Source organism: Tympanuchus pallidicinctus, unplaced genomic scaffold (genome assembly GCF_026119805.1).
Source record: "Tympanuchus pallidicinctus isolate F22 unplaced genomic scaffold, pur_lepc_1.0 scaffold6, whole genome shotgun sequence".
Taxonomy (NCBI): Eukaryota; Metazoa; Chordata; class Aves; order Galliformes; family Phasianidae; genus Tympanuchus; species Tympanuchus pallidicinctus.
The window spans coordinates 8,870,870-8,889,934 of NW_026294780.1; the positions used below are offsets into that span (position 1 = coordinate 8,870,870).

The window sequence follows — 19,065 nt, forward strand, 5'->3', positions numbered from 1 at the left end:
CTTTAACTAAATTTATTTATAAATGTTTTGAACTAATCCATGTAGATTTGAGGTTTAAGACATACTCCTCTGAAACCTGAAAATTTTTCTCACACTGGGTTGTTCTTTCGTATATTTTCTGATGATGAGCTGAATGAAATCAGCATTGTTTCAAGCTTTTAGTAGCTCAAAACCAGCTTTTTATATAGAAAGAGCTGCTAGAAATGGTTACCTTTTCTACCAGGTGAAAGCTGTGAAATTGACTATAGCTTTTGTTTTGCCTCCTTTAAGGGGCTTTTCAAAGATACCTCGAGATCTCAGTTTTGCAATATGGATTCCATTAGAAAGAGATTGTGATATTTATAAATCAGCTCACGAGGAGATGTATCAAATATCTGCACCATGTGTGTGCAGGTGTTTGACAAAGGTCACTGCTGTAACTCCAATATAGAGAATCTTCCGGTTGAGCTAACAGAGATTATTCATTAGTTAGAACATGAGCAGTGCTGCTCGTTTCCTTTGAGGGTTGTGCATTAGTTATGTAACTTTGCAGAACTTAATTATGTATGCAAAATTTTACAGCTTTCATTTACAGTCAAGAATAGCTTAGCTTTGAAGAATTGTTAACTGGTGTGTAGCACTAGCAGTCTGTCTTACTCTTCTCTGATGAAGGAAATCTCAGCTGCTTATGAAGCAGGTGCTAAACCTCTGTGGCCTAGCATAAGGTAAACCAGCACTCATTTCAATTTTCTTAATGCAGTGTCTTGTAATTTATGGCAGCTTAGCAGCTGCTATATGAGCAGCTGAGCTGTTTTTACAGCAGAAGACAGCTGGGGAGGAGGAATCATGGCAGCCATCCCAATTTTAAGCAAAATAAGAATAAGAGCATTGAAGTGCTCCAAGCCCTGTTTCTGTACATGAAATCTAACTGGTTTGCTAGCAGTCTCTGTAGGCACTTCAGGTATTGATGGTTGCCATCCGTAATTCTGCTGCATGACATTGCATATCTCTTCAAATCACCTCTGGCTAACAACTGACAGAATTGCTATTCTGGTAACATCCAATTCACCTTTTCTGTGTAGTTAGAAATAATAACTGTCAGATTGAAAAGGTAATATTGTAAAATGTCACTGTAAAATAAATATCATCTCAAATTGACAGACCTGTTCTTTATACTGATTTATTTTTTAATTAGTATGGCAGTTCTGCAGGTTTACCATGGGATCAGAGACAAGGTGGATGTGTGTATTGCCATTAATTACACAAGTCAGCTAACAGCTTTGCCAGCGAGTGAGCTAGAAACAAATAGCCTATGGCTGTTGTAACCTTGTGACGTTAAGAATGAAAATAATTCTTAATTTACAAAAATGAAATTGCTTTCTGTTTCTTTTGCACATTCTTGGCTATACTGTCTCTTCACTCTGTTTTCAAGGGAAACTCCTTGTCCGCTTTTTTGCATATTGAGTAGTTTTCAGGACTTGAAAAACATAGTAAAGCCACTTGTAATGCTGTTCTGTTATAGGGAATATAGACCTATACAAACTCAGCACCAATTAATTGCAGCCGTATCACTTTGAATGATGGCTGCACAGTGTGTTAACAATGATAAATGTACGAGTGCTTTATATTTTTGATTCTGTTTGCAGAGTGTGAGACCTACACCACAGAATGAAGCTATAACAGTACATTTCAAACCAGTTACGTTAAAAGCCTCTGAAAGTAAATATACCAAAGTTGCAAGTATTAGCTTTGATGGTAAGTGCTTCACCTCTCTTCTTAAAACTTGTCCAATGCTTCATAACACTTGCTGAAACTTTATGAATTGTTTTCTAAGAAGTCTCTTAATGAACTAATGCTTGGCACTTTGAGGAGGAAGTAGAATTATTTGGAAGGGCCTTATGTTTCTGCTGAGTACGTGTATTTCAGAAGGGTCTTTTCTGAAGTCACAACTAGCCAGTGACTTCATCTGATAACTAATAGTGAGAAGAAAAGGGATTCTTAAAGAATCTTATGTGTGTAAATATAAAAACTGAGCATCAGATTCTGTTGTAAACATAAGTGGTATTTTGAGTCATTGGTTGAAAGACGTTATTAGCCTAAAAAGGTGTTTGCTTTTGGGAAATCCTAGCAAACCAAGGCACGTTCATCGCATTGATGTAAAATGAGTATATCCCTTGGAATGCCCTTTGAGCTTTCTGAAGTTTAAAGACTCTAAGATACTATTTTCCCCCAAAGTGTTTTGTTGGAATACCCATGAAATAGGGTTCTGTCTTGCACTTGAGAATCTTAGTGTGAATGCTAGCTTGTTTTCTTTTATCTTGAATGTATATTATAGAGAAAGGCAGGTAAGAGTAGCAAGGCTTTCACTGTAACCTTTCCTATGAGGATACATTATGTATCCTCATACTGACTTTCATTTATATGTTTATGAAAGAAGTGCTGGTTCATTTCCTTCTTACATAGTGTGACTGTAAATGTTATGCCAACCTTTGATAGAAATGTTACCTCCATTTGTATTAGATTCTTATCAACTCACGGACTGCTGTTGACCTGTTCAAATCTTACTGCTTTATGATCCTAGCTGGTACTGTAAGCAATCCAAGATGAGAGACTTAAAGATGGAGTCTTACAGGTGCAGTGTTTTTAATTTCAGGTAGACATAATTTTAGAATTTGTATGGATAGAGAGGAAAGGATTTTGTTTACTAATTAGCATTTTAGACTTTGAATAGCTTGCAGTTTGTAAGATGAGTGAGATATGTCTTAGCCCATAAATATTGAATTCTGAAATAGCTGTACTCTGTCAACCTGAGGTAACACGTCCAGATTTTGAAGCTGGAAGGAATTGTATAAGAATGTACAGACTGACATGTGGTAGGTTTTGATGGGATTGATTGGTGGGGAAAAAAAAAATTAGTCAAAGTGCATAGTACATTTGAGGGACTGACTCGGTGAATTATTTTTATTTTAGCAGTCTGCCGTAAGTATTTGCTCTTACAGCTGTCCTACTACGTGCAGGGAATTTAGAGGCTGGCAGTTTCTACTAACCAGTATTTGAATCCCTTGACTTTTCTGGTCGTGTTGCTACCAGGATAACATTGCTTGTTCTGTGACCTTGGAACAGACCTGTGAGTTTTGTTGTTGGCACTTGTCTAGCTTTGGATCTTGCATGGATTCTGATTCTATTTCAGTGTTCTTGGCCCAAAGGTCCCGCTTGACTGGTAATTTTAAATGAGGAGCCTAACACTCACAAACTTCTGTTAATGTAGAACAGTACCTAGTGTAGTGAGGAATTTCAGAGGCTTATGCAGCATCTTAATTATCTTCTGGACATGTTTAAATCATTTATTTGACAACTAGGCTTTCCTAGAGTATATAACTTAACCATATCAACTAACTGGCATAAGGGGAGGAACTCAGATATCTTCTAACCCTTGTTCTATGTCAGGGGTATATTGAAGGTTCAGTATGAATTTTCTTCTTCCACGATACTTAGTCTCTGGTCTAGGTCCATTTGTACTACTCATGCTAATCTAACCTGATGGGTTTTTGTGTTTGTCTGCTTGAACAAGCTGCTTATATTCTTTTACAGCATCAAAAGCAAAAAAAGCATCACAGTCTTCTGGGAAAATAACTGTTAAAGCAAAAGAGAAAAGCTACTCCAAACTTGAAATTCCCTATCAAGCAGAAGTATTGGATGGGTAAGTGTGCTGTTGAGCAATGTTTGGAGAAAAAAAAAATGCTGAAAATAAGCTGTTGTGGAAGGTAACTCTAGCCATTTTGGCAAGGGAAGAGGTATAAAGAGGTGGTATCTGTGTTTTCTGAATCAAGCTCACCTAGAACTACAATCACTGGTACAAGTTTTTCTGTTTTTATGCTTATGAGGTAGTCTCAGTGATGCACAGACTGGTTTCAAATCTTGTGCTCAAAGTGACCTGCATGAGTCACTTCTCAAAGCAGTTGAAGACTACAGATGAGACACTGGAAAAAAAATTTCAGTTCTGTCACCCACTATATGAAGAAAAAGTAGAGAAAATATTTCTAGTTTTAAGCAAAATTTTGGAAGACATCATGTCAGCACTTCTTTTTTTTTTTTTTTTTAATTCATTTACAAAATTTGTCTAAGTTGACATCGGATTGTCATTGAAACGTGTTGCCTTATCAACTGAATTGACAGTATGTTAAAGGCAATTAAACTAAACATTACCCATCAGAACTCTGCTGCTGCAAGCTCCTGATTTGGATAGTAAGGAACGTGCATGATTTACAGGCTATCTTAATATATGCACGCTTGGTTTTAGTCCTTGTAGGATGCTGAGTTATGTATTTTCTTACTTCGTTTGCATTACTGAGTAATCGGTGTCCTGTAGTATTGTTATTAGCATGCAGTGTGCTGTGCACATTTCCTGCTGATGGATTAAATGAATTCTAGTGCATACACACACACGTGTGTGTATATATATATTTAAAATAAAAATGATAGAAATCTAGTATATGTGTAATATATGATTAGATAAGGAAAGACTTCATTTGTTTTCATACTGTTTTCTTTTCACAGGTATTTAGGGTTTGATCATGCTGCTACGCTTTTTCACATCCGTGACGGTGCTTCTGATTCTGTGGAAAGACAAATCTATCTAACAAACACATTCAATTTTGCAGTCCTTATACATGATGTTGTGTTACCAGAAGAAGCAAAACCAATGTTTAAAGTAAGCCTCAGTTCAGTGGAATATTTTTACCTAGGAGAAAACGTTTACGTGTGCTGCGCTTCATTAAATTGTAACTTTGATCTTCATTCTTCACTGCTCTAGGTCCAGAACTTCAGCAAACCTGTCTTAATTCCACCCAATGAATCCAGATATATATTTACACTTTACTTTATGCCTTCCACATCATCTGTCCATATAGATAACAATATTCTACTTATCACCAATGCTTCTAAATTTCACCTACCCGTTCGAGCATACACAGGATTCTTAGATGTGAGTATTTGTCTTTTTTAGCTATTCCAGTCTACTTGGAGGCAGATTTCATATGACTCTCTTTATTCTGATTCTATGGGGGCATAGCTTTCTTAATTTCAACGGACTTGCAGATACGAGTAGCATCACCCACTTCACCAGCTCTTTTCTTAAACAGCTTTTGTTACTGTTGGAAAATTCTTTTTTTGCTCCCTTTAGTTATATGCAGAAAACGGATAGAATTTGGAGATTATCTTAGTACTGTTGCTCTTATTTATTTGTTAATAAATGTAAAGTTTGAGCGTATTTTGTATTTAATTATGCTAAAATGCCTTTATTAATCTTTCTAGTACTTTGTACTGCCTCCAAAAACTGAGGAACGATTTATAGATTTTGGCATATTGAGTGCAGCAGAAGCTAGCAGCATTTTATTTGCCATCATCAACAGCAATCCAATAGAGGTAAGGATGGATTTATTTTTAGTTTGCCTTTTAAGAATCTTACATCAGTCTTGTTACTGAAATAGTATCTTTTGTTCTTTTTAAGCTGGCTATAAAAAGTTGGCATATTATAGGGGATGGTTTGGCCATAGAACTCCTAACAACTGAAAAGGGAAATAGAACAACAGTAATTGCAAACCACCACAAACTACAAAATGCTGGTGCATCTGATCAGTCTTCAGTAAGTAACCCTTTTAATCTATTGCTTAAAGCTAAGTGTAGGTGGGGGGAAAAAAGACAAATGTATATTTTTTTATAGTTCAATTTTAGCATGGGGGAAGGAGAATAAAAATGAAGAATGATTGTCAAAAAAAATTCTTATTTTTAGTTTTATTGTAAGTAGCAGTACAGCTTTCAAGTTGGTTAGATTTTGAAAGGGGAAGTTCAGAAGCAGTAATCGCCAAGAAATATTTAATCTTAGTTTACTTATGTTTGCATTTTTTACTTCTACTGCTGTCATTTTTTTCAGATAGTTTATTATAGAATCATAGAATGGCCTGACTTGAAAAGAATATTAAGGATCATCCAGTTTCAGCCCCCCTGCTGCTTGCCAGTCACTAGACCAAGCTGCCCAGAGCCACATCCAGCCTGGCCTTGAATGCCTCCAGGGATTTTAAGGAAATACAGACTTGTTTAGTGTATTTCTTTGCAAAATTTATTTTCTGTTTTTAATGGAATACAATTTTGTTTCCTACCGTTCACAGGTGATACTAACATCAGGTTATTATGCTGTGTTTAGAGTAAAACTAATAGCAAAAGAACTTGAAGGAATTCATGATGGAGCTGTGCAAATCACAACAGATTATGAGGTATGCTTATTTTATATTCATGTGTATTGTCCAAGCAGAGTGTTTTTTTTATTTTGTACTGTGAAGTCTGAAGTGGATAGATTGCAGTGTCACATGGAAGAAGCTAAGGTTGAAAGGGTAGAGGACAAGTTAACACTGCAGTGAGTGGCAGTAATGCTGCTTGTGCCGTATCTTCTCTTAGAGAATGAAAAGAATGAAAAATGACTTTCATTGAGCTTTTCATCTGCTTTTCAGAAATTTCTGTTCACGTCTGACCTGATGCTCTGACGTATGAGTTCTTGATGAACCCTTAAAGCATCAGTGCAAAAATCTTTTGGCATGATATGCTCACAGTTTGCTTTTTGGTACATTGTTGGTTATTGAAATTGAGTTATAATTCTGAAATAATTTTTTCAAAATATAACGTTAAAATTGCTTTGGAGAAATTGAGGTTTGCTGACAAATAAACAGATCTTACACCAAAGTTAGCAAGGGAGAGAACAATCAATTAATTCTCAACTTCATATGCCTTTTCTGTTATAAAATATTTTGCAGGAGTGATATAATATATAATGCAATCCATATTTAATATTTTTGTATTACAACTTTCACTTTGAGTGATACGTGCAGAAAAAAATATGATGTCTATGAAGTCAGGAAAGTATAAAACTTGTTGTGTGGTTCTGATGCAGAAAATAGGAAACTCCTAATTTCTGCCAGGTAACTGTGACCTTAAACTTTTTAATATGTCCATATGTTTAAGCGATTCTTCAATTTTACAACTGAATTCTTTTGTTTTTTTTTTTCCCTACAAGTTATTGTACTTATATTGTTACAGAGCTAACAATGGTTAGAGCAGCATACACAGTAAGAGTTATTGCCATCCCTTCTGCATTCCAGAGTGTACTTTTGTTTCAAGGTCTTATCATGAGTTCTGATGTCTTCTGGGAACTTTGGCATATCCTCTTCCCTATTAGTAATTAATAGTAATCTCAAATATGTTATCCTCCTGCTTTCTAAGAGAGTAAGTCTCTCTCAGATGAGACTTGTATAATGCCCTATTGCAAAGCTTTTATTTTAACTTTGCTGTTGTATTCCATGTAGAAAAAAGCTAACTATGACTGAGCAAAGATTTGCTTCCTGGCAGTACAGAGTGACTGTAGGAGTATGATGACACATTGAAATCTTAATTCATGGTTGCACATTTTAAATGTGTATGTAAGACATTAATTGGCTACATTAATTGTGGAATTTTAGGATTTTATTAATCTATGCAAATAAAAGCAGAAGAGATGTTTGAAAGCTGAAAGTAACATCTTTTTCCTTAGCTCCCTTGTTAACTCTCTTGTTCTTTCTTTCAGATTTTAACTATACCAGTGAAAGCAGTGATTGCTGTAGGCTCACTGACTTGCTCCCCAAAACATATATTTCTTCCACCTTCTTTTCCGGTAAGATTGTTAGGTCACAGCATTAAACCTTTTTGTGCTGTTTTTTATTCATCTGTTGTGTTCAAGATAAACATTTGTCTTAAATTGTTATCTATCAAGTTGCTGGAGAGTTTGAAGTCAGTTTTTTCTTCACATGTCTCAAGCATGGTTTATCTTCATTTCTCCTCTATGCCCACTTAAATGGGATCTTCAAATACTGATGTGATCCTGAACGTGATTATTTGCAGGTTCATTCTAACACAACTTTGTTTATGTAGTTATTACCAATTTGTGCACATTAGCACCAGCTGTAAAGATGTCATTGCATAAATGTGTTTTTTAAATTTCTAGTGTGTAAAACCAAGATGAGTCAGCTAATGAACTAAAGCTTCAGTATAAGAGATTTTTGATCTCTATGAAGCATTACTGTGTTGTTTCCACATTGAAAGTAGATCATCTTTGATGATATATGGTGGAGTACAAGAACAGGAAAGCAAGAAAGTTGCGGTAGTCTGCAGCCCTCTGCAAAAACAGGCTAAGGTTGTTTTCTTTCCTCCTCCTGCAGTAGTATTTATTCAGTGATGGCTGAAGGCAGCTTTTTTGCTCAGTTGTGCACCAATCTATTAACTGGATAATGTTTTTTTTTTTCTTACCTGACATTCAGTATGCCCATGGAAGCATGGACAGTCAAGGCATATTGACTTTGCAATTGGTATTTCAAGCCTTGAGATTCATGTGACTTTCTGATGAGTGTGGAACGTAATGCAATGGGAAATCATCAAGAGAGAAACAGTAGACTGAAAGAAAAAAGGATAGGAAAGGATAGAAGGAAACATCAAGATAGAAATACGACTATTTTCTGAAAAGTTAAAGCCATCTTCAATGTATTTTGAAATAGCAGCTCTCCAAAAAGCTCTCCAGTGACTTTGCTAGTGAATACTGTGAAGATTTGGGAAAATTTTCTCAAGTCAAGAAATACTTGACTTGAGAGTGTGTCAAGAATAACAAAATAGTGTCCCTCCTAGAGATGGGTGTTCTGGATCTGAGTGGTTTGTACATCTAAATTGTCTTTGTAATGCCTTCCAGAAAGCTGTCACTGGTGGGTTGTTTTTTGCAGGTTGGTTTGCCATCAGTGTCTTATAAAAAGCACCTTCCTGAACAGACTGGGCGCATCTATGCTGTACAAATACTTGAAGCAATGCCTGACTTGATGCTTACTTGGCAGGCATCTCTTGTCACTTATATGACTTGTCTGTGTGAACATGTTCTGTTTCATGCATAGTTTAGCTTAGACACAATAGTTCAGAGCTGCTTTCTGTGTAACCACTCTGTCACAGTATTGTACTTCATAGCCAAGTTTTCTTTCCAACTTCTCTTAGTGGGATAAGGGTCTAGATTTCTTCTGGCCGCTTTTTTTTTTTCTTATCTCTTTGGGGCCCTGAGCATTTTTACATTATTTTATTTCTATTTCATTATTACTGTTTGTTTTATCTGATGATGATGACTCTTCCTTCTTCCTGCTAGGAAGTTACTCCACTACTGTAATTACAATAGCTGAAAATATTCCTGCATTTTTCAGTCCACAATTATTCCTTGTAACTTCATAACCATTTATCCCATATGAGCAGTCCTTGATCTTTATTAAGATTAATTAGCTCCCACCCCTTTTTTTAGCACTTGACATTGATGTGGAACAGTGTATGTGCTGTGGCTTGTTGATAGTTAAAACCCAACAAAAAGATATTTTCTTGTTTTCTCCAGCTTTACATATTGTGTATGTCCCATTCTGTAATCTTCCATGTGTAGCATTCTCTTTTCTTAGTGAGTAATCACAAATGTACCACGTCATCTGAGTGAAGTTTTACCACATTCATTAGAGGTCTTAATTATCTTCAGAGAGGATGCCTCAGGTTATGTGTGTTGGTGGAAATGATTTTGTTTCCTTATCTGTCCTTCTAGTCTTAACGTATTGTGGATCAATGACCATATACAGACCATCTTCCTCTCTACCTGCTTTGCCTTTTCAAACAGGGAGGCTTAAGCCTTTAAAACAAACTTCTTACTAGAGCCTAAATTCACGATCTTAACTTGGCTATTGTTGAGTTCAGACTATTTTCCTTACTCAAGGTCCACAGGTCAATCTGTATGCCATATTGATCTTTCTCTGATTCTGAAAGTACTTCTTAACTTTGCAGGATCAAACTTGTCTCTTTTTATACTTTTTGGTACCAAAGCAATGAATATTCTAGGAATATTTATTCCTAGATCAATCTTCAGTAAACTATGTACTAATTATTTCACCCTGATTTTTTTCTTTCTTAGAGCACTGTCTGTTCTCTCCTCATCTTGCAGTAGCTGCTTAATATCTTTTGCTGATTTTACAGTTTGTGTATGCTTAAATAGTATTTTTTTCACTGGCACTTTTATCGAGTGCTTTACCTCATGCCCAGTAGATAAATGACAGTTTAAAAAAAAAAAAATAATAATAATGCAGTAGGATTCATCAGAGGAGAACAGGCCAGTCAATGGGACTTTAGCAAACCATTGCCACATTTGTCTCGTGATCCATTCCATCTCCCTTTTACTCTGCTTTGCAAATTTTTCTGAAGTCTTGTTACTGTCAAGGTCAGATCGTCACTCCTGAAGTTGCATGGTTCATTTGTTATTTTCTATCTTTAGGATCTGTTTCCTATTTTACTATACAGCTTTACCATTATCAGGATATTTATTGCACTGACTACTTTTATCTTTTAGCTTCATCCATGTACTACTCCATAAGTCTTCAATAAACAAAAACTTAATGGTTCATTTCCTTTTCTTTTGCTTAAATATGAAGCAATTTATGTTCTGTATCCTAGTTTATAATCTCCTATACCTTCCCCGTCAAGGTCATCGTCCCTCTTGAATACCTCAATAATACCTCCATTTGTTAAATTTTGGGCCATAATGGAGCAAGTTTTAAAAAATTAACCATTCTTCTGACCAATATCTAAGCTTCTAGGTGCACCTGGATATAGTCCTGTATTCTTCATCACCTTGACTTTATTTTGTTCGGGTTTTGTTTTGTTTTGGAAGATGGTATTTGTTCTTCAGTACCTGCATTTCTCAGCTTCTAAGAGGTAGTATCATTGCTGTCCATTTTCTTTCAACCTGAGGCTGCTGTAGCTTTTAGTGGCATCATGTTCTTCTCAGGTAATTTTTTTTCACACTTTAATTAATTCAGGGGACTTTTGAGCTACTGAAATTTATTTGGGAGTATGAATTTAGAGAGCATTATCACTTTAGACAGAATTCTAGATTGCCTTGTGTTCAAAACTCGTTCTTCTTAGAGCAGTTGGCTTTAGTAGCTACTTCTGTTCGTTGAACACTTACCTCTTTTGATATTTGAGAACACTGAAAGCAGACTGGCTTTTCTTTTTTCTTGGTTTACTTTCAAACTAAACTTGTGATTACTGACTTCATGATCTTCTTGCATTTAGTTGTTCAGTAATGCCTCCATAACTTCAGAGAATAAGCCTAAAATAGCATTAGTTGTTCTTGTTCCAGTTTGCAGTAGAGAAATCTGACTGCTATAAAATCCAGGAATAACTAGGCACTACAATTTTAGTAACGCTTGTTTTTCATTTCATACCTAGGGTGTAATTCTCCTGCAGCTGCCCAGTTCCCAGTGCTGTCTGTAATTTTAATGTATTTGCACCTAAGTCTCATTGCTGGTATACTGTAAAAATCTGTCTGCAATACACGAATGATGCATACAGGCCTTCTGATGATCACTGACTTGACATAAGCACCTTTTCTGTGCTGACTTGTACTTGTGTAATTGCACTGTTAGCTTACAGTGCCACCTGTCCTAACTTTCTATCCCAAACGAAGCTTTTCTGAGAAACTATGCTAAATGTCTCTTTAGCAAGTTTTTTAAAAATCTTTTTTTATTAATGCGTGGTAGTCTTATCTGCTCTTCAATATTTTAAAGCTACATAGGGAACTTACTAAAATCCTTTTCGTTTGTTCTGCAGAATTTACTGAACCTTCATCTTGCCCAATGGTGAAGGTTGGTTACTCAGCTTTCTGTAGGTGAAGCACACATGGTCATTTCTACTTCCTGTTCAGTTTAAGAGTACTGTACTATTTACAGAATTACTCTTGCAGTTTCTTTCCTCTGCAGTTGGTTCTATTGAGACTGTTTTGCTAAGTGACTGTTTCCCAAGGCTGTAGTTAAATTTTGAGTCTGCAAAGTTCATCTCTCCTCTTCTGATTTTTTTTTTTTTAAAGGAAGTATTGATTTAAGGGGAACATTAAAACCTCTTTGTTAAAAGATAGTTCTTGGCATTTAAATTTGCCTGCATTTATCTCTTATATAGGTCTGAAATCTTGTCACCAATCCTGTCTAGCCTTTCACTTCTTCTTTTCATTTATTGTTTGCCATATCCTTATCAGGCCTGGCTGTTGAGATAAGGTGAAAGGCATGCCTGCAGAATCATTGCTTTATAAGCAAGATCAAACTGGAGTGAGCTTTAAAAGGGGGTTGGAGGTAAAGGGAGAGCTTTGAGTACTGCAACCTTTCTGGTTGTGACACAGTTAAAACTGTATGTTTTCTACCTAAAAGACCAAATGTAAAGGTATGATGGGGGGGAGGGGGAAGCGCACTTTTTAACTTAGTTTTTTCATCATAATTTTTTCAAGGTAGTTTGATAGCTTGGTGCCTTCATTTCATAGGGAGGGGAAGGGAAGGTTATACTTCTGTATAACATTCTGTAAAATGTTCTCTGTCACCTGGTGTGTTGATAATCTGCAGCTTCACTCAAGTGCTCCTTTAAGATAATTTCTAAACAGTTGTGACTATTTTCTGAATTCGTTACAAAAAGATTGTCTTTTTGTATCTGGACCCTGATAACACCAAGGCTTTCTCTTGCCTTTCCTCCCCTGCCTCTCTTAAAACATCATGGGACTAAACAGAAATGTCCTAGCTCTCCAAAAACCTTAAAGCGTGTTTCTTTTGAAAGAGAGACAAATCATGTTTGGAAACAGATAGAGGAAGAAATCATATTCATGGAAACCTACCCCAAAGTGTTTAAAAAAAAAAAAAAAAGGCATTTTTTTTAAGAGAACATTTTTAAAATCTCAGTTTAATATCTCAACTCTGCTGTAGCATTTTTGCCAGTCTGCGTAAGAAAATAAATACATATGCTAGGGAAAATGCATAATAATAAATGCACCATTTTCCACCCTTTTATTTTTCCTAAGGGGAAAGTAGTTCACCAGAGCCTGAACATTATGAACTCCTTCTCTCAGAAAGTGAAAATACAGCACATACGTTCCCTGTCTGAAGATGTAAGGTTTTATTATAAGAGACTGAGAAGTAATAAAGAAGAGCTGGAGTCAGGAAAGAAGTCAAAGGTTCGTTTTTGCCTACTTCTACAAGTTGTCATGTTCTTCCCCTTTTGTGTGTTGCCTATATGAGTGTGGTCATCAGAAATCTTCCTTCTTTCTTCAGTCATCGAGTTTACTGTGCAATTTCTTATTTGGTCTGCTCTTACTGTTTTGCAGATTGCAAATATTTATTTTGATCCTGGTTTACAATGTGGGGATCACTGTTATGTAGGATTGCCTTTTCTATCTAAATGTAAGTAAATATCTCTTGTTAATGAAAATTACAAATAATTGTTTTCCCCTTAAGCAGTGATTTTACACATCGGGTTTAAAAATATATTATGTTTTTTAAAGCGGAATCTAAAGTTCAGCACAGCCTAGCAATGCTAGAAGATATGTGGGATTCTGACTGGGATTTGCACGAGAACTTGTTCAAAGCGTGGACAGAAATAAAAGAGAACTCAAGCCATAGGTAAGTGTTCTATGCCTTTTACTTCCTCAGCCCATAAATCACTGGGTAATTCTGTTACATGTGGTGTTATAAAATACAGAGGTATTTTTTTAAAAATAGGTTGGAGTGCTTTTTGAGAGAGAACAAAAAACAGCTACTTGGTGTTCTCTGCAAAAGCTTGAAAGAGAAAATTGAAAAAGTTAAAAATACTGCCACTAAATAACAACTTCTTCAAGTCAATCACAGCCTTAGTAATTACTGCTGACTGGAGCGTACTGCAGTTCATAAAGAACGGCAAGAGCAAGGACAGTCTCTGTTCTGCAAATCTTTTCTAAAACAAGTTATATTGTACACAGCATCCCTGTTTAATCTCTTCTGAAGTAGTAAGCTTAACACCCCTCTAGGTTTTCATAAGGTTTTCTGCTGCTATTCTGAATTTATTGTATTTCAGTTAATAATCTAGTTGTCTGATACTTCTCCTTGGGTAATGCTAACTAGTAAGTGATTAATCATTGCTATCTAATATTTGGAGGCTTTTGCATACCTTTTCAAACATCCATTTTCACATACATAAACTGATTAAGCTTCAAGAGATGTTTGCTTTAACAGTAAGTGATGTCTTTTGTGGTGATAGCATGCAGACTGATTTTTAAAAAAATTTGTATATTTACAGAAAGACAAAATAATTGTAAGTAGCTTCATTGTTATAACACTGATTTATTTTTTTTTTTTTTTAAACAACTCTTGAATTAATTTGTTGTAAACTGAATTTTCTACAAGAATATTCTGTCATCTGCAGTAAGACAGTAGAGGAAAACACCATTAGAAACTACTTCTGACTAAACAGCAGAACTGGGGAATGTCTGATGCTTTTTAAAATCACCTAGCTAGCTAAGATAGCACTTGGCAAAGGAGAACCTGCTCCTTCTGAATAGATTCTGACTTGGATATTTAGATTTAGATTCTCTCCAGAATACTTCTCCAGGTTTTAAGGTTGACATTTGGTTTGCTTTGCTGACTGGAGAACTCAGTAGCTAGTCATGTTTCAGCTTGTGGAGAGCTCATGGAGTAACCAAGGAATCAAGTCTGTTGTGCAGTTTGGTTAATAACGAAGAACTTCATTCAGTTATGGAAAAAGTAATGTGTGACCTGATTTCAGATTTCATTTAGATTTGCTATTGTGAGTATAGGCACATACTCCTTTGTTTCCACATTTTTCTCTGCTGTTTCTCCAAGTCCTGTTGTATCTTATGGTCACCCTATCTTTACAGTCTAATAGAATTTGGAATGAATGAATGGATGTTGATGACTGTTTAAGTAGTGAACATCTTTTTTAATTTTTCAGTTGGCCTCCTAGAGCAAGTTTTGGGGGTTTCTGTTGCATTTTCTATTAGTGGCAGATATGGGCAGATCTCCGAGGTGGTGGTGATGTTTAAATAAACATAATGTGCATCTTCTCAACTATGTTGTTGATAGTTGTTGCTATACCCTAATGCTGTTTTCAGGGTGCTTCTAAGCACTCTCCATTTTCCAGGATTGTTTTTATCCAGGCTTTTGCCTCTTTACTCCTGTAAAGTAAGTTTTATAACTATTTTTTTACAGGCTGAATGCAGTATTTGAAGTGGACACAGATCTTCAGAAGGATGTTCGGTTGACAGTTACCGCAGAAATGGCCTGGCCTTCCATACTTAGCTCCCCACGCCAGTTGAGCTTCCCACTCACCAATACTAACAGTTCATCAGTGAGTTATTTGTTGATTGCCTCAATTTTTGTTTTAATAGCTTCTTCTAGTTACAATTAACCAAATGTAAACTTTGCAAACATTGTGTTTCTGATTAGGAAGAAGAAATTTTTCTAGAAAATCCAGCTGATGTTCCTGTGTATGTTCAGTTCCTTCCTGTAGCCCTGTACTCTAACCCATCCATGTTTGCTGATAAAATGCTGGAACGGTAAGTATTGTTTTAGAGTACATAGGGCATTTTCACTCTCCAGCAAAATGCACTTTACAAAAATTGCACACAGCTTTTTGCTGCTTATTGTTGTCCATTTCTAGAACTTGAGTCAGTCCAGCTGGGCATTGAATCTAAAGTGGTTTGCATTGAACATACAACTGAATTTATGCTGAGTTAAAAATGTTTACATTTTCTCCTTAAGTTGAAGTAATAAGAAAAAAAAAATAAGGAAAGCCAAGCTATTCTGTCAGCTGTGTGTTGTTTGAGTCCTTCCATAAGTTCTTGATTTGTGCTAATGTCTGTAATAAGCACAAGTAAGTTGTTTTCTTCATGAACGGGGGGGAAAAGAGAAATTGTGTGTTTGTTTCAGGTTTAATTTGAGTAAGCCAACGGATTTCAACCTGAGGACTCTAGAATTCCAGGTCTTCAGAAATTGTGTAAGTATTCCATTGTATTCTTTAGATGCAGTTTTAGTGTTTAAGAAGAGTTCAGTCATGCATGTATTTAAAAAATATGATACATCTGCTGGGTAATCTTAAGAAAGTAGGAAAGTATTTTGAATGTAACAGTTGCATTTTAATTTTCACTATATACTTATGTTAATACAAATGCAGAAGTTGCAGAAAAACTGTATTGACACATTTTTATTCATTCTCTTACCGATACCAGGGATTGCTTTATCAGTGTTGTGGTTTGTAGCTCTAAAGTTAGCAAAGTGCTGAATTTTCTATTGCTTTGTTCTTTATTTTAAACCTTTTTGTTTCTTATGTTTTGTGTACAGGCTTAATTATGCATGTTTTCAGAGCATGTGACATTCTGATCACTTCCATTTCTCATCCAATATATATACACTTCTCCTCCATTTACAATTAGTTTTAGATTAGCAATCTCATGCTTACATTGCATCTAAAGGGAAACTAGGTGAAATATACTTTTTTCAACAGGCCTTCTATTTTGTCCGTTTTTTTTCCTCCCCTTTTCCTTCTTTACTCTTGAAAACAGTATTCTCAAACATGTTTCCATAGTGGTTAAAAAAATAAATAAATAAAAATGCTGCATAGTGGCTTACTGTTAGGTTAGTGTTAAAAATACACATTTAAAAACTTCAGAACTCCTTTTTGTGTTAGAGCTTTATGAATCCACATTTGTATAGCTTGGCTTTGTGCTGTCATGCTGTTTCTTCTGCTTGTCAGGTGATTGACTTATAGGGAATTTATTGTGCTAGAAGTCTATTTCTGACTAAAACAACTCAACGAAACATGCTGTTAATTTGTTCTTGTGAGAAGCTTTTATAGAATGCAAGCAGTTTTCTACCTGAACATATGTTCTATGAAAGTATTACTTTGCTTTCCTTGCTCTGTTAAGGTCCAGCCTCTGCAGAGCACTGTTGGACTTACAAAAGGCCTGGCTCGTCATTCAGTTCTAAGCCTAATGTTAAAACCTGGGGAAAGAAAGTCAGTCAAAGTAAAATTCACTCCAGTTCTTAACAAAACTGTTTCATCATTAATTGTTATCAGGTACGGTGGATATTTCTGAAATGAGTTTGAATTTCTGATGTGTCTTTATTTACATGTATGGTTATGCTTGCTGTCTGTCAGGAGCTCACTTTTATAAGGGTAGTTACAGAATCATGTGTGAGAAGAAACCACAATTACTTTTAGGGTAAATCTGTTTTACCGTAGTTCAGCTGTATTCAGTACGTATTTACTAATATAGAAATATAATTAGTATATTCAGACTTATTTCCTTAAACACACACTGTACTACTTTGGAGGCAGGGTATCTGGTTGCAGGTACCATTTGCAAGATAAAGCTGCTATTTCAATCTTGCTGGTGAAGAAATCTGTTTGCATAAATATTTACTTTTTCTATCATGTGATACTTTAAAATGATGATGAAATATAAACTATAACTAATTCATCCTTATTACTTGCATGCTCTGTTGTGCTTTCTTAGGCTTTAGGCTTGCAAGAATCCTGTTTATGACAACTGGCACTACTTCTTTCTGTACTGTGAGGAATTATCTGGGCTGGGATATCACTTCATATTCTGTAGAGAAGCTTGCAGGAACAGTGAACTGCAAAATCCTTTCGTGAATATTTCCAACTATCTCTCTCTTACTTTTTTAATACAGAAATAATTTGACTGTAATAGATGCCATAATGGTACAAGGACAGGGAACAACCGAGAGCTTGAAGGTTGCAGGCAAACCTCCTGGTCTTGGAAGTTCTTTACGCTTTAAAATCACGGAAGCACTATTAAAAGACTGTTCAGAAAGTGAGTACTTTGTGAACTGCTGTGCTGAAGAGAAAATAAACACGTTTTAAATGTACAACTTAAAACATGTATGCTTGGAAACATTTTTTCCCTATTCCAGTGTGTCAGAGGTTTTTTCCTTTAAGTATATTAACATTGCTTATTAATTTAGGCAGAAAAATAATATATTTGATCTTTTAAATTTTAATATGAAAGTTAGGAAAACTGGGAAGTTCCTTGTCCAATAGAATTCAAGATGTATGAGGTGAAAATTTGAGCAGAATATTGGAATTAAGTATAATTCCTGAATGTTAGGAAAAAAGACATCATGGTTTCTATCTGTTTTGTAGTTTTGTGTTCTTTTTTCCCCCTGACACTCAAAATCTGCACATGGCCAGCAGGGAAAAACAAAAAGGGTATGCTCTTTGAAAAGTAAGTGCAGGCAAATTCTGTTCTGGGGTCGGAGGCTTTCTGCTCCATACCCCCAGGATTGCTTCTGGGAGAAGGGCCAGACGGTATTTGTTTAGACGGTATCTAAAAGATCTGGCAAAAGCAGCTTAGTTTTTACCTGCTATAAAAATCTACATTACTAATTAGCAGATTTCCATATGTACTGTATTAATTACTATCTGAGATTTTTTTCTTTTTTTTGAGGAACGAGTAAGAAAATTTCAAGTAAAGCTTAATCATTACCTCTCTACACGTTGTGATTTAGCATTTGGTGAGGGTTTTTTTGGCTAATGTAGCTTAGCAGTTGATTTTACCTTTAAGGTACAAAAAGATAACTTTTCATTCTGCAAGTGCTGGGACTTGTCACTGAATACCTCTACACTAAGCAGTGCATCACAGAACTTATAGCTGAGGTGCTTTTTGTTAGGCAGTAGCACTGTCAGACTTTGGGCTTTTCATCTCTTTCCCTGAAGAGTTGGAATGCTCTGGAGCTGTGCAAACATACAGCAGTCTGACAGCAGAAACCTGTTCCTGCAGGTTATGCAAGGTTTCTGTGGCCTTGCCAGTTCTTTTTCCTGATGTGAAACTGAAAGACTCCCTTCTGCTGTAGATGTATGTAGTGAAGAACGTCATTTTAGCACAGCACTAATTACTTTCATCTGTTTTCAGAAATGAAATACAAAGAACCAAATTTCACGCTCAGAAGAACGTTTAAAGTGGAAAACACAGGGCAGCTGCAGATAAACGTGAAAACTATGGAAATCAGTGGCTATACATGTGAAGGATATGGATTTAAAGTAGTTAACTGTCAAGAGTTTGCACTAAGTGTCAATGCCTCTAAAGACATAGTCATATTGTAAGTGTTGTTTTTTTTCTTTTATCTGAATGGAGCTGTATATCAGGAATTTGGTATATGTAATTGTATTTTC

General features: G+C 35.7%; 1 protein-coding gene across 1 annotated transcript in view; it reads left to right on the plus strand.

Annotated features, from left to right (window-relative positions):
- The window catches only part of TMEM131 (transmembrane protein 131), a 92,420-nt gene that overhangs the window by 53,440 nt on the left and 19,915 nt on the right, over positions 1 to 19,065 (plus strand). Inside the window, exons 12-28 of the mRNA XM_052705673.1 lie at positions 1,626 to 1,734; positions 3,571 to 3,679; positions 4,537 to 4,690; positions 4,793 to 4,963; positions 5,293 to 5,403; positions 5,489 to 5,623; positions 6,147 to 6,251; positions 7,592 to 7,678; positions 12,902 to 13,054; positions 13,205 to 13,280; positions 13,382 to 13,499; positions 15,081 to 15,219; positions 15,318 to 15,427; positions 15,801 to 15,867; positions 16,796 to 16,947; positions 17,565 to 17,707; positions 18,806 to 18,992. Coding sequence (XP_052561633.1) covers positions 1,626 to 1,734; positions 3,571 to 3,679; positions 4,537 to 4,690; positions 4,793 to 4,963; positions 5,293 to 5,403; positions 5,489 to 5,623; positions 6,147 to 6,251; positions 7,592 to 7,678; positions 12,902 to 13,054; positions 13,205 to 13,280; positions 13,382 to 13,499; positions 15,081 to 15,219; positions 15,318 to 15,427; positions 15,801 to 15,867; positions 16,796 to 16,947; positions 17,565 to 17,707; positions 18,806 to 18,992 — 2,126 coding nt within the window. The remainder of the gene's footprint in view (positions 1 to 1,625; positions 1,735 to 3,570; positions 3,680 to 4,536; positions 4,691 to 4,792; positions 4,964 to 5,292; positions 5,404 to 5,488; positions 5,624 to 6,146; positions 6,252 to 7,591; positions 7,679 to 12,901; positions 13,055 to 13,204; positions 13,281 to 13,381; positions 13,500 to 15,080; positions 15,220 to 15,317; positions 15,428 to 15,800; positions 15,868 to 16,795; positions 16,948 to 17,564; positions 17,708 to 18,805; positions 18,993 to 19,065) is intronic.